Source organism: Erythrolamprus reginae, chromosome 2, assembly GCF_031021105.1.
Source record: "Erythrolamprus reginae isolate rEryReg1 chromosome 2, rEryReg1.hap1, whole genome shotgun sequence".
Lineage (NCBI taxonomy): Eukaryota > Metazoa > Chordata > Lepidosauria > Squamata > Dipsadidae > Erythrolamprus > Erythrolamprus reginae.
The window spans coordinates 298,009,403-298,023,778 of record NC_091951.1 but is presented as its reverse complement, the minus strand read 5'-3'; the positions used below and the strand labels follow the sequence as shown (position 1 = coordinate 298,023,778).

Sequence of the window (14,376 nt, the reverse complement as noted above, 5' to 3'; positions counted from 1 at the left end):
GACAACAGTTAAGATTTGGAATACTGTGTTCAGTTCTAGAGACTTCACCTACAAAAAAAATATTACAGTAATAAAATTGAAGGGGTTCAAAGACGGGCTACAAAAATGATGGAAGGTCTTAAGCATAAAATTTATCAGGAAAGACTTAAAGAATTCAATCTGTATAGTCTGGAGGACAGAGGGGAAAGGGGGGACATGATCAAAACATTTAAATATGTTAAAGGGTTAAATAAGGTTCAGGAGGGAAGTGTTTTTAATAGGAAAGTGAACACAAGAACAAGGGGGCACAATCTGAGGTTGGTTGGGGGAAAAATCAGAAGCGACATGAGAAAATATTATTTTATTGAAAGAGTAGTAGATGCTTTAAACAAACTTCCAGCAAACGTGGTTGGTAAATCCACAGTAACTGAATTTTAACATGCCTGGGATAAATATATATCCATCCTAAGATAAAATACAGGAAATAGTATAAGGGTAGACTAAATGGACCATGAGGTCTTTTTATGCTGTAAATCTTCTATGTTTCTGTTTCTAAGAAATAGATGCTTAATGAATGTAATATTAATGCATTATTTGAAGTAGTTTGGGGAAGATAATCTTTCACCTTTAATTATGTGAGAATGAGTTATTTAGCTGCTAATTATTCCTATAATTCATGTACATGAAAAAGGCCCGTTGTTTTGGCATTACTAAGGTGCATGAAATATTCTGATCAGGCCAACATCTGGAAGACCTAGAAGCAAAATTTCCACTATTTAAGCAGGAACACTCATATATTAAAGTGTAAGAAAGATCTCCCAAAAGTAAGGTCTGAAAGAAGTTAATCAAAATTAAATTTGCCAATACATATAGTGAGTAGAATCCAACAACATCTAAAAAATTAGCAATCTACAGCACTTCCAAATAAAATACGGTATTTTTCGGAGTATAAAATGTACCGGAGTATAAGATGCACCTTAGTTTCGTGGGAGGAAAATAGAGGGGGGGGGAATCTACCTATCAGGTATTTATCTAGCTAGCACCCTTAGTCTGTTCAGCTTCAGCACATTATTTTATCTCCTGGTTTAGGGCTGAAAAAGCCTTTTTCAGAGGTAGTAGGAATGAAAGCAAGCCTGCAAAGACTTAGGGCAGAAAAAACTGCAAGCCAGGAAGATCATTAGCACTGCATTATAGCTGAAAAGCACTTCTTTTTCAGAGGGAGTAGGAATGAAAACAAGCCTGCATAGATTAAGGGCTGGAAAAAAGCCTTTAGAGGGAATAAGAAGCCAGGAAGATTGTTAGCACATAGTTGGGGGGGGGGGGGAAGCTTCATAAAAGCTACATTCGAAGTATAAGACACACCCAAATTTTCAGCCTCCCTTAGGGAGGAAAAAGGTGCATTTTATGCTCCACAAAATAAGATATTTGCAATATTCTACTTTCTTGCATTTTTACACAAAAGTTTTCTTTTGGAACTCATGCTCAAATTCCTAGTTTTCAGTACAGGTCTGCATTTCGTTTACATATACTGTACTGTAATTCCATTGTTCTTTGCCTTTTATATGGCTTCTTTCTTCTGAATACATTACTGTTCAGTTTGTATTGTGCTCTTCAGTTCAATCTATCAGAATGAATGCTACAAGTAGACCACATACTCTTGGAGAGTTCTGTAACCTTTATGTCCCATTTAAACCATTGCCTAGTTTTGTTGTGATGGAAAAGTGCCAAGAAAGATACAAAATAGAAAGATGAAATTAAAATATATGTAATTTCACTTAATAAAATACATTTTAGTTTTTTAAAAGAAAAAAAAGCGTTCTAGAATGAGACTATTTTGGTAATATAGGAAAAACATTTTATTTTTTAATAGTCTGTCATTTGTAGCAAAACTATTCAAAAATATTAATGATTTTAGACAAAAAGTGAGGCCAAGAAACCATTTTCTGTTGGACTATTTCTTCTTCTCTTTGTTTCCTAGGATAAAAAAGAGAGAGTTTCTAGGTTTGATACTATTCGACATTCCATTGCTGGTATAATAAGATCACCAAAGTCTATGTTAGGCTCTTCATCGGTAACTGGGCAGGTAATGTATTCTTGTCTTTATTAAGAAAAAAATGCTTTCACAATTTTCTGAATAATTTTCTGTTATTTGCTGCAGGATGATTTATTTGATTAATGTTTATAATACTTCCCATATTGAGAATGGTATTTCCTAACAGTCTGCAGTTGATGCCCACTGCTAAAGAATTCAAACATTTGAACTGCCAAAGTACAGGTGCACAGATTGTATGCAAAAGAGATTGGCTCATTAATGGTCACGAGACGTGACAGCCACCAAATAGGAAGAAGCAGAGAAAAATCAGCAGGAATTGAATTGTAGTTTCAAGGAAGAGAAAGGGAAAAAAGACCTCACTGGCGATAGAACAGCACGAAAACAATTGAGCATGAAAGCGAAGGTGACTGTGGACTGTTAAAGTGGCAGATGTAAATCAGAGAAGAAAGAGTTGAAGCAAGCGGTGTGAACGGATCAAGTAGGATAAGAGGAACGCTAATAGAAGATTGGAAACAAATTAGAAGAAAATACTATACCCAGATCCCAAAATGGATATCTCCAATGCCACAATGTATTTAATTTGGACAAAAAAGTCACCTATAACCAACTATTGGATGATCAAAACAATTTAAAAACAAGAGAGAATTTGGCATTCATTGGAATAAATATCAATTGGTGGCATTACTGTCAAATTCAGTTCAAACCAAAAAAGGGTTTAATACAATTTGGCTTTCAAAATGAGTATCAGGAATTGGATAAAAATTTATTGGGACTGGAAGAAAAAATGATCACAAAACTATACAATTGGCTATTCAATTTTAGGATGTAGAAAGAAAGGGTTAAAGAGGTGATGGTAAAGTGGGCACAAAATTTCAGATACTGTATTGATCTAAACTGCTAGGAGAAAACCTAGGAATGAAATCTCAAATTGACCATGGCAGTCTCATACAAAGAGAATGCCTACAAAATGTTCTATCAACATTTTTGGCTTCCCCCCAAAAAATGTCACCCAAGTGCTGGAAATGGAAAAAATAACTGGGCATGTACTACCACACGTGGTGGATGTGCCCAGAAGCCAGGTCTTATTGGAGAAAAAATCAGAAATGTTTACAGAAATTATAACACAAAACATAGATCTTAAACCAGAAATGTTTCTTCTAGGTATCATGGATGGAGAAATAAATTAAAAACAATCAATACCTGGTTATACATCTATTAAGAGTGGGAAGGATTACTTATGCCCTATATGAAGAAAAAAACCAGTTCTTTCTAACCTAATGATTGTAAACAAGATTTTAGAATGCGCCAAAATGAACAGGCTAACGATGCATATAAAAGAGAAGGAGGAAACTGACTTTTATAAAATATGGGATATTCAAAATTCAAAAAAGAAAGCTGTGTTATATATGCAAAAAGAATAGAATAAGGTTATTAAAGGAAATAATAAATGCAAATTATCAAACATAAGAGAATATTAAAAACGTAAAGAAATATAAAGATATGATGGTCTGCATAGCCAAAATTAATGGTAAATTGTGTGATGTGTTAACCTATGAGGTTCGTCAAGTTTGTATTGTTGGTTTATGAGTTTGTTTTGTTTGTTTATATATCTGTTTATACATATATGTTTGGTTTGTTGTTTTTCTATATTTTGTACTTGTGTGTTATATATGTAACTTTTAAAGATCATTTAATAAAAACTATTTTTAAAAAAATAATAGTATTTCCTGGCAGTCTGTAATTGATGAAACCCACCGCTAAAGAATTCAAACATTTGAACTCCCAAAGTACAGATGCACATTAATTTAATAAGCAAAGTTTGGATTATAAATATATATATATAAATTGATTGTATTGTGATTAAGCAAATCATAAAATTTCAAGTCTAATCATAATAGAAAAAATATCTGTCCTTTGGACCAAGTCCTTAAGCATTATCTAGGTTCACGCTGTCAACCTAATGGTTAGTGTCAGAATACAAAGGGTAGGCCATCAGAATTTAAAATAAAAAGGACAATTAGATATTGGAAAAGAAATACATTTATTGGTCCATTTGGGGCTTCTCTTTGTCACTGATCAGCTTGTCATATTTGTTACACTGTCTTATCTGACTGTTAATTAAACTTGTGGTTTCAGCAGGGTTTTCAGTTAAAAATGTGCTGACATAGTTTACATCGTCATTTTCTAATGTCAACCTTTATCTGTCATGTGCTCTCACTTGTTAAATATTTGATTTCCCTTGATGCGATTATATTATGTGAAAATATGAATGGGAAAACTTTGTTCTCTGATTGATTATGTTAATTTTAGTTCATGTTATAACGAAAACCTGGATCCCCTAAAATACCGAATTACTTTGAAGATATAACATACATTTATTAAATATGCAAATAACAAAAGTGTACAGCACTGGGTTTGCAGCAAAACATTGGCATCTTCCTGAGCAAAAGCAAAATCACTGCTTATACACCTTAGGCCTAATACATTGAAAAGACAAGACAAAGGCAGACAAAATAAACTATTGTAATGTTTCAATAAATGGATGACTTTCACTATTTATCCTTTATTACTAGAAAATAATAATAATAATAATAATAATAATAATAATAATAATAATAATAATAATAAAAACAATAACAGAGTTGGAAGGGACCTGGGAGATCTTCTAGTCTAACCCCCTGCTTAGGCAGGAAACAAATAGGCATGCTATCTATCTTCTCTTTAACCTATAGCCATTGAATGTAAACAATGTGGTTTATTGGCCTACTAGTTTCTGTCTGGGTTTGCTATGTCAACTTTCACAATTTGCGAAAGGTGACTGGCCTCAAGTTACCCGGCTAATTTCATGCCTAAGGCAGAATTAGATTTCAACTCTCAGTCTTCCACTTTTAGCCCAGTGCTACAGTAACTTCATTTTCTAATTTGGCATTATATTAATCATTCTTTTTCATATTTCTCTTTTAAGTTTTTTGATGTAATATCAGCGAGTGAAAAACCCCTGGCAGAGCAAGATTGGTATCATGGGGCAATTCCAAGAATAGAAGCTCAAGAGCTATTAAAACAGCAAGGCGACTTTTTGGTGCGCGAAAGCCATGGGAAGCCTGGTGAATATGTCCTTTCTGTGTTTTCTGATGGGCAACGGAGACATTTTATCATTCAGTATGCTGATGTAAGTTTGACATTGATTTTTAAGTGATTGAAGTACACTTGATTTCAATAGCTACATAATTACGTTTAAATTATAGTTAGATAGCTAAATAATTATGCACAGCTTGGGCATTATGTTACTTACCTGCTTTTTAAAGCTAAGAAATCATTATCTACCTCTTAAGAGCCACAAGTACTGTTCTGTGCATTTGATTCAGGGTTGAGTACTTTTCAATAGTAGTGTTTCAACCTTTGAACTGATGCATAGGAATGTGCTTTGCTCTGTAGTTAATTTATAATTAGAGATCTTTAGAATTTTATGATTGTCAGTTGCCATTTTTATCCTAAAAGGCACTGATCTAATTTTTCGGAGGAGTGCATTTTTTTTTAAAAAAAATTCAATTGATTCTTCTAGTTAGTTATTTTTGAATTTCATGTACAGAACTTTATGTAGCAATTTCTGAAAATGATAATGAAACCTCCAAATAGGCAAACATGTATGTTACAATTGCCAAAGCAACACTCTGCATTAAGACCACTGCAGTGCATTCTACAAGAGGCTGCCTTTCAAGGGCATTCAGAAACTGGAATTGGTGCAAATACAACTTCTCAATAATTGTTGAATGTAAGTGTACATTTTATTTCCAGGTGTACATGTACGTTAGTTCCTACATTCATTGCCAATAATTTTTGAATGCAGTTCAAAGTGCTCGATTTTTCCCCTCTAAAGCCTGTATGGCTTGTGCCTGGTATTTCCAGGAGCACCATTTCCTATTTGAATTGGCCAAAGCAGTATGTTCATACTAGAAGAAACACTTGATCGTGCACCAGGTCCAAAGAAGTGAGGGCAACTGAGGCCAGGAGATAACTACTTTTATATTGCAGCCTCCTGTGGACTAGCCTCCCCTTAGAATTAAGGCTTTCCCCTTCTATTACAAAGTTCTATTCCTTCGAATGCAGCTCTTCTGGACAGCATTTTGTGAGTTTCTATATTATCACCAAATTTAGTAATAATAGTAGTAGTGGTAGATGTATGTATTACTCTGATTGGTTGAATTTGGTTTTTTTAAAATATATTTTATGTTTAGGTTTTTATAAGTTTATATTTGTACCCTGGATTTTTAAATTGTTAATTATAAATTATGAATGTTTTACTGTTGATATTGTAAACTACAATGAATCTGTAGTTGAGTGCACTTTATATAAGGGAATGAATGAAAACATAAATATAAAGCAGAATGTTCTCAGGAACACTGGCATACTCAGTTTCCAGACCCCAGAGTTTTACACAAGCTGTTCCTGTTCTTCAGAGGCATACTACTAGTAAAAGGGAAGATGGGGGTGGGGTGGGGGTTTAATTATTCAAACAAATTCTTCTAAAATCATGAAACCATGGTAGGGTGATACCTATGCTCTGTTTTTTTACCCTAAACCTGATTTTAGATACATGCATGTCCTAATAAGTTCAGCCAACTTTTCATAAAGTTGTAGTATATGTGCAATGGATTATTCATTATTTATTAATTTGAGAAATGGTTAATTCTTTATTTTTGCACACAAACGTCTTAGTGGAACTAAATCACTCAAACATTTAAATCCAAAAGAATCCACAGAGGTAAAACACCTCAAGCATTTATTGCACAAAAGCCTAAACAGGGAATATTAAAATATGAAGAGTGTGAAATAATGTTCCCTGAATAAAGTATAGATGGAGATTATATGAAATGATGGGATTGGGTTATTGTTCTATAAGAAACCAATACTGATAGAGCTAAATAAAGATTCTTAATCTTCTGTGTCTTGAAAACTTCCTGGATAACGACAAGATATATTTAACAATCTGAATTTTATGGTGTAACGATTAATGTATTATACAATTGGCTTAAATTTTATGTATTAATAAAGTTTTAAAATAATCCGTGCTCAAACATTATCTCAAAAGATTTCATTATTAAAAGCAACTTTAATGACAATTGTAGCTGACCAGAACTATTTCAGAAAAGCAAATCCTGTGTATCTGTATGTCTGTGTGTTTATGTTTGTTTGAGATTCACATTTTTTTATCATTTAATATTCTAGAACAGGGGTATCAAACTCAATTTCATTGAGAGCTCCATCAGGGTTGTGTTTGACCTCGGGGGCCAGAGTGGGCTTGGCCAGGGCAGGCATGGCCAGCTCAACATCACTTGTGCCAGTAACAAATGTGCCTGGCCCAAGCACTCTTTCAGAGAAAAATGGGCTTCCAAGCTCTGTTTTTCACTGTGATGATTCTTCCCCAGCTGTTGACCAATGAACACAGCACACACAGAGTCCGTACAAAACTTGGTTTACTAATTAAAGGTTACTAATGAGCTTTCTTAGTAGTCATTCAAACACAAATACAGTTTAAATCAGTCTTTTCTGAACAATGACTGTTAATGCAACTTCATTAACAACCAGCAAGAGTCCAAGGAAAAATAATGTAATTCTGATGTAAAGTCTTTCAGATAAGAGTAATTTTACTGTGGTTGGCAAGATGCCCAGAAGCAATTTGCAGGAAAAATGATGCTGGAAAACAAGAACTGAACAGACATTTATGAATTGAAGACACAAAGTAATATGAATGAATAAAGTTGTTTCCTGCAAATTGGCTAGGGGAGTGGCCAATTAGTCCCAAACTTAATCCTGAGGAGACTTCCTCCTGAGGAACCATCCCTGCCTTTTCACAGTTCTGCACACCCGTGCATTGACAGCAGGCTCTTCCTCTTCTTCCTCCTCTTCTTCCTCTTCGATCATCATCATCATCATCATTCCTATTATTATTATTAATTAGATTTGTATGCCGCCCTTCTCCGGAGACTTGGGGTGGCTCATGTCGCTCATTCTGCTTCCTCATCGCTCATTGTTCTGAAAGCCCTGACTGAATCTCTGCCTCTGGCACCAAGTCTTCTCCAACGTCCTCACTGTCTTACTTTGGTGCCAGCTGCACAGCCTGCTGATGAATCACCACACTAGCCTCCTCGCTGTTGGAATCAACTACCAGCTGTACAGGCCGCTGGTGGGCCACAACAGCAACCACATCCTACAACATTCTGCCAGCAAAAACGGAGCTCAGGAGGACTGTACGTGACCCTCTCGAACTCTGTTTTTGAAGCACATGGGCCAGTCATTTGCTGTTTCTGGACCCTGGGGCCAGATCTAAGCACCTCATGCACTGAATTCGGCCTTGAGTTTGACACCCCTGTTCTAGAATAAGAGGTCTGAAGCAACCAACTTTTGATTTCTGTGAGATGAAAATACCTGTTATTTCCTTTGTTCCTATTATTCATCGCAATGTGTTTCAGAGGACTGTTAAAACCTTACTAATTCTCTGATTACTGTATATTATCATTTTGCTTTATATGAACAATACCCATTTATATTCTTTTAAAATAGAGATAAAAGAAACACTGTATATTTCAACTACTTTCATTAAATAGGAGATATTTCTATTGTTTTGTTTTAAAAATAACTTAGAAAATAGGTCCAACAGCATTCTAATTTTTATTTCATGGCTTAGAACAAAAGATTTTCTATGTTAAATCTGGAAGTATTTCAAGGCATATACTAAATATTGCTTCTTGTACAGTACTTGAAGACAGTTTTTGGTTTTTCTGTTCTTAAGATATAACTGATATAATTTACTGAAAAACTAAAGTTCTGTTCAGTTAAGTTGTATTTTCCTGCTCATTTCATAGCATGGCAGTGTTTTTATAATGAAATTAAATTATTTCCCCAGAAGTTCGTGTATCCTCATTTGATGAGCTTTCTTATAAGCTATAAATAAACATTTTGTTTTGACTTAAGTTTAAAATCTTATGTAGTAAATATGTATATTGGCTACAGTTCCAGTGTTAGATATAACATCATTTGAACTTTCATGAAAAGAAATAAAAGATGATTTTATTAAAGGATAGAACTCCCCTTACTTAACTTTTGAATTTCTTCCTCAATTTTGTCCTATAGAATCAGTACAGATTTGAAGGAACGGGATTTTTAACGATTCCTCAGCTTATTGAATATCATTATACAACAAAACATGTGATTACAAAGAAATCAGGTGTTATTCTTTTGAATCCTGTTATTAAGGTATGTGTATTTAATACCCACGTGAAAACTGAATTTTGATTTTATTTGCTTGTTTGCTGAAAGTAGGCTATATGGTATTTGTATTTCTCCTTTATATGAATGTTTGGTTTTTGTCATAATAATTTTTATTGTTATTCAAAAAAGTTAAAACACAAAACTGCAAAAATGATTCATATAAACCAAAAAGCAAAAGAAACAAAACATTGAAAACTGCATTTAGAAAAAAACCCACAACTACAGATATTATCCCTTCTAGTTGAATACTAATAAATATATAACTACAAAATAAATAAATAAATAAATAAATAAAAATAAATATTAAGAAATATAAAAACAATATTAGTTTCCTAACCCTTGCAAAACAGCCCCCCAAAATTTTTTTTCAAACTTCTGTTTAAAATTACTACCCTGTCATTTATCTACTGTATTAATGACCAAATAGTTAACAAACAGGTAGAATACAAACCAAAAGGCAAGAACAAAATATCACTCACTGTTAACAAACTATTGTTGTATTCAACTCATTAGAAGTTTACTACAACTTCTTTTCTATCCCCATCGCAACAGTTAACTCTGATTTGTCCTGGACCAAATATCCATGATTGTACCTTAATGCCATATTTTATCAATTGTTATCTAATTAAATATAGTGGATCCATTCTTCAAAATGGATCTATCAGTTGTGACCCAGCAGCAGCGCATGCTGATTCTGGCAGCAAAGAGGCTGATGTGGTGATGTGCCAGTGGCCTGGGCAGTTGGCAGCCGAGTCGGACAGTGAGGAAGCTGGAGAGGACTCAGTGCCAGAGGCAGAGATTCAGCCAGGGCCTTCAGAATTTCCAGATGCTCCCATCAGTGATGAAGAAGAAGAGGAGGAGTCTATTCTCAATGTACAGGCATGCAGAGCAGGAATGGTTCCTCAGGAGGAGATATTGGGAGTAAGGCTTGAGACTAAATGGCCCCTCCCCTAATTTATTTAAGATATGATGATGAAAGAGACAACTTGCAAGAGACAACTTCATCCATATTCCTTCATGTCTTGACTCCAGAAACATCTGATAAGCTCTTGTTCTCTCTCTTGAAATTTTCCCTACAAATTGCTTCTGGACATTTTGCCAACCATTGTAGGATTGCTGTTATCTACAAGACTTTACTCAGAATTGAGTTATTATTTCATGGACTCACACTGGCTGTTAATGAAATTGCATTAACAGCCGATGTTCAGAGAAGACTGCTTGAAATTGTATTTGTGTTTGACTACTAAGAAACTCATTAGTAGTCCTTAATTAGTAAACTAAGGTTTGTACAGACATTTTGTGTGCTGTGTTCTTTGTGGCCCATAGCTGGGGCTACTATCTTCCCCAAAAAGTCCAACTGAAATTATTTTTCGAGTTGAGTATGATAAATCCATTCCCCAATCTTCTTCATTTATCCATTCAGTTTTCTCTTGTAAAAGAGTGCAACTTTGAGATGGCATGCATAATCCTCTCAGGCAATTCTAAGTTTAAACATCCGTATCAGTCTCTTGCACGGAATCTACCACTCTCAAATCAAATTCCTTTTGTCAATCTAATTTAACTCCAATTACTTGCATTCTTCCTCATGGTGGAGATAGCATTAGGGAATAGGTTAAATCCATCTCCTCTCTGATTAGACTGAGTTTGTCAAAGCTGTTCAGGTGCTGCCCTTGGTGCTATGCTTGACAGCTTTTTCACTCAATCACTCAGTGAGGATGGTTGTGCCATTCCATTCCTCTGTAAACTAGTGAAAACTTTGGTTGCTATATCCATTGTGAGGCTTTATTGATGCTTTGATTACTGTGAGTGTGTTTTTCTAATACCACCAGAGACTAAATTGTGGATTCGGAACTTATCTAGCAGCTGAGCTGCAGCTCAAGCTGCTTCAGGCAGCTATAATTTCTGCCTGCCGCTTAGACTTTGGTTTGAGGAACAGCTAGCTGCTTTACCTTCTGTGTTTATACCCAAAGCTGAGAATCATGCAAATGACTGCCTAATTACTTGCCTAGGGAGCTCCGGTCTGATCTATCAGCCTTCTGGACAATCGGGGCTTTGATCTTTGACAGCTGGTAGTTGAAGGTCGCAGTGGCCATTTTGGAAATCTGTCTGAACTAGGAACCCGGCAGGGCAGTTGGCTCTTTTATTTCAATAGCTGCAGAGATTGCTAAGGTAGCAGCGTTGTGCAAGGGTGGCATCAGCCGAAAGTAGCCAATTCCTTCAGACTGCTTTGGCCAGTTCAAATAGGTAATGGTGTTCCTGGAAATATTAGGCACATTGGCCTATTTTGCGGACCAGTGGGAGGAGTCTACTTCAGATATTTGGGTTCGTGAGACCATTCAGTCAGGTTTCTCTTTTGAATTCCACTTTATTCCCCCAAGATTTTATCTCCACTGTTCAGTCTCCAGAGTCCCAGCCAAGGGGAACCTCATGGAGACAGCTATTCAGCTGTCACACTCAGTTGTGTGTAATCTGATGTACTGTTGCTCTGGTATAATTTGGCAAAGGGGAGGTAAAACTCCTCTGGGAGGATATTCCTCAGAATTTAGAGGCAGATGTTTGAGTCAAGGATAAAAACGAATTTTGGAAAAAAAATATTCGAAGTGTAGTGAAAGTCTAAAATAGATGTAAATAAAATCTTAATATTTTCCTTATGGAAAACAAAGGTTATTCAAAAAACCAGATCAAAGGAGAAGAGCAAGAGGAACAGCAGGAGGGTAAAATAAACAGGCTGGTCAACTTTTGAGATAGGAAGCAAAGCAAAACAAGCTTTAAAATTTATTGTTGACCATCCAGACATGCCTAAGGGAATGGTCTGTCAAAAGGAAAAAGATAGATGACCTGGTTTTCCACTGCTCCCACTGAGAACTGTAATCTTCAAGATATCTTGTCTTGGATGGATCCACAGTAATCTAAATACCATCTTGGATCATTCCTAAGTATTCTCGTTCAAATCCAGAAAGCAGGGCTGCCAAAGTATCAGCTTTGGCAGCAAAATCAGCAGATTGTCAGTAAAGAGGGGAAAAAAGTCTCCTTACTGTTCAGCAGCCATCTTTGGGAGGAATCCATAAATATCTGGTCTTGCATATTTTTTTCTGAAATCATGTAAAAAAAACACTTAAGCGTTATTCTTTCAGAGTTTTGCAAGCTCAGGCATATTAGAAAGGTAAAATGTCAAATCAGGATGGAATTATTGTTTCATGTTTTCTTCTGCATTGAGGGCAGACACTTGGGTGCAACACTGGGATAATCAAAAAGTGGGTGAAGATCTGGGAGGAATTATGAGGGGCTAGTTTGGTGGCATGAAAATTTGGGAAGGAGTCGGAATGCCAAGTCCTTATTGTAACTGCTAAACAAGAACTATCTAATATTAGTCCTCATTTTGAGAAGTTGTTTTCTCTTTTCTTTAGCTTTTACATAGGCTTTTGGTTGTGGTAAATGGATATTTTATCCTTCCATAAAATTACATAATCTCCCATAAGATTACAACATTTTTTCAGTGATTTGTATAATTGTATTCTTCCAAATAATATATAATTATTATTAGAATATGAACCCAGACAGTGAAACAGGTGAAGATTTCTAATAGCTAATTAAAATAATGTTTTCTGAATAAGGTATGGTGTATGTGTTTGTGTCCATGCGTGTGTATGTGTGTATATCTTGTATAAGTTATGAAAGGGGGTGTTTAGGGGCAGGCAACAATAACTGAGAACAGTAATTTACTTTATGGACTAAAACTATACTCTATGAACCTACCTTAGTTGTTAGTAATAATGTCAGATTTATCTTAAACCTTTTAACACTATTCTTGTAATAAATCTTTTAGATAAGAAATATTTGGGTTTTACTGAGTACCGTGACAGTTCTCTTGGTAATGGGAGAATCAATCTTTCTAAATCTATAATTTCCAGCTATTTTTTGAAGCTTTTTCTTCAAAATTTTCAATATGTTAATTTGCCTAAGAATTACTATAAGGCTTTTATTTATTGATTGAACAAAATATTATTAACATCCAGCACAAAAGTATCATTAAAAAATCACTTTTTCCTGAACAAGTAAAAGTTCTGTAAATATTGTCAAGAAAATGAAAAAAAGTTATTTATAACAAAAGACTGGACCGTATGATGAACTTCGACTGTCAGGAACTATTCAGCAATATGTGAACAAATATTAATCATGATAGTAGGAAGATACTATAGATCTGGTTTGGGAAATAATCTGTAGAATCATAATATAATTTAATGAATACTGAATTCTTTTTTATAATTCATACCTATAGAAATATTCATTTGTATTTATTTTAATTGAATTTCTTTTTAAAATTTTCAGTTAAATTGTGATCATTTTCATAAAATTAGACAAATCAATTTATTTAATAAATAATTAGAATAAAAAGGAATTTTAAAATGTTTTGTTACATTTTTCCATGTGATGCATGCAGCACAAATGCTTTCTTCTATGCTAAGTACCACTCGATCACTGCTTGATTGCTTGTTTAAAATTCATGTGAGGTGAGTCCTTGGCAGGAGTCCTTGAATATTTTAATTCTCCTTTAATACAAAATTATCCTACGTGTACCCATTTAGTAATTGGAATTTAAATTGAAGCATCACAATTGATGCTATGGAACAAACAAAATGATGTTCAGTTAGCTTATTTAATAATTTTTTTTACTGTGTCATTGAAGTAACTATTAATAGTTAAGCCCCAGCATATCATGTTCACTATATGTCAAGCTAGGAATCATAATGGCAAGATCTTAATAGAATTTAAATTAGAAGTGCCAAAAACATTAAACAACAATGTGTGAGTAATTTTTTGAAGGAAAAGATAAAGAAGAGGTAAATAAATATTTTGTTTACTATATAAAGTAATAATGTGTTACCAATTCAATCATCATTAGAGTAATGAAAATTACAATCACTGCCCAAATATTTTTGAAGATAATAGTAACCTATATACAGTGTGTGTGTGTGTGCTTTTCTAAATATATATTAGTAATAAAAAAATAAAAAGTTAATGTAGAATATTCCTTAGAATTTAATGTTTTCTGAGGTAAATAATACTGCTCAAAA

General features: G+C 34.3%; 1 protein-coding gene across 2 annotated transcripts in view; it reads left to right on the top strand.

Annotated features, from left to right (window-relative positions):
• Positions 1-14,376, top strand: part of FER (FER tyrosine kinase) — a 141,000-nt gene that overhangs the window by 65,712 nt on the left and 60,912 nt on the right. For both annotated transcript variants that reach the window (XM_070742949.1, XM_070742948.1), the window contains 3 exons: positions 1,958-2,062; positions 4,998-5,201; positions 9,164-9,286. In XM_070742949.1, coding sequence (XP_070599050.1) covers positions 1,958-2,062; positions 4,998-5,201; positions 9,164-9,286 — 432 coding nt within the window. The remainder of the gene's footprint in view (positions 1-1,957; positions 2,063-4,997; positions 5,202-9,163; positions 9,287-14,376) is intronic.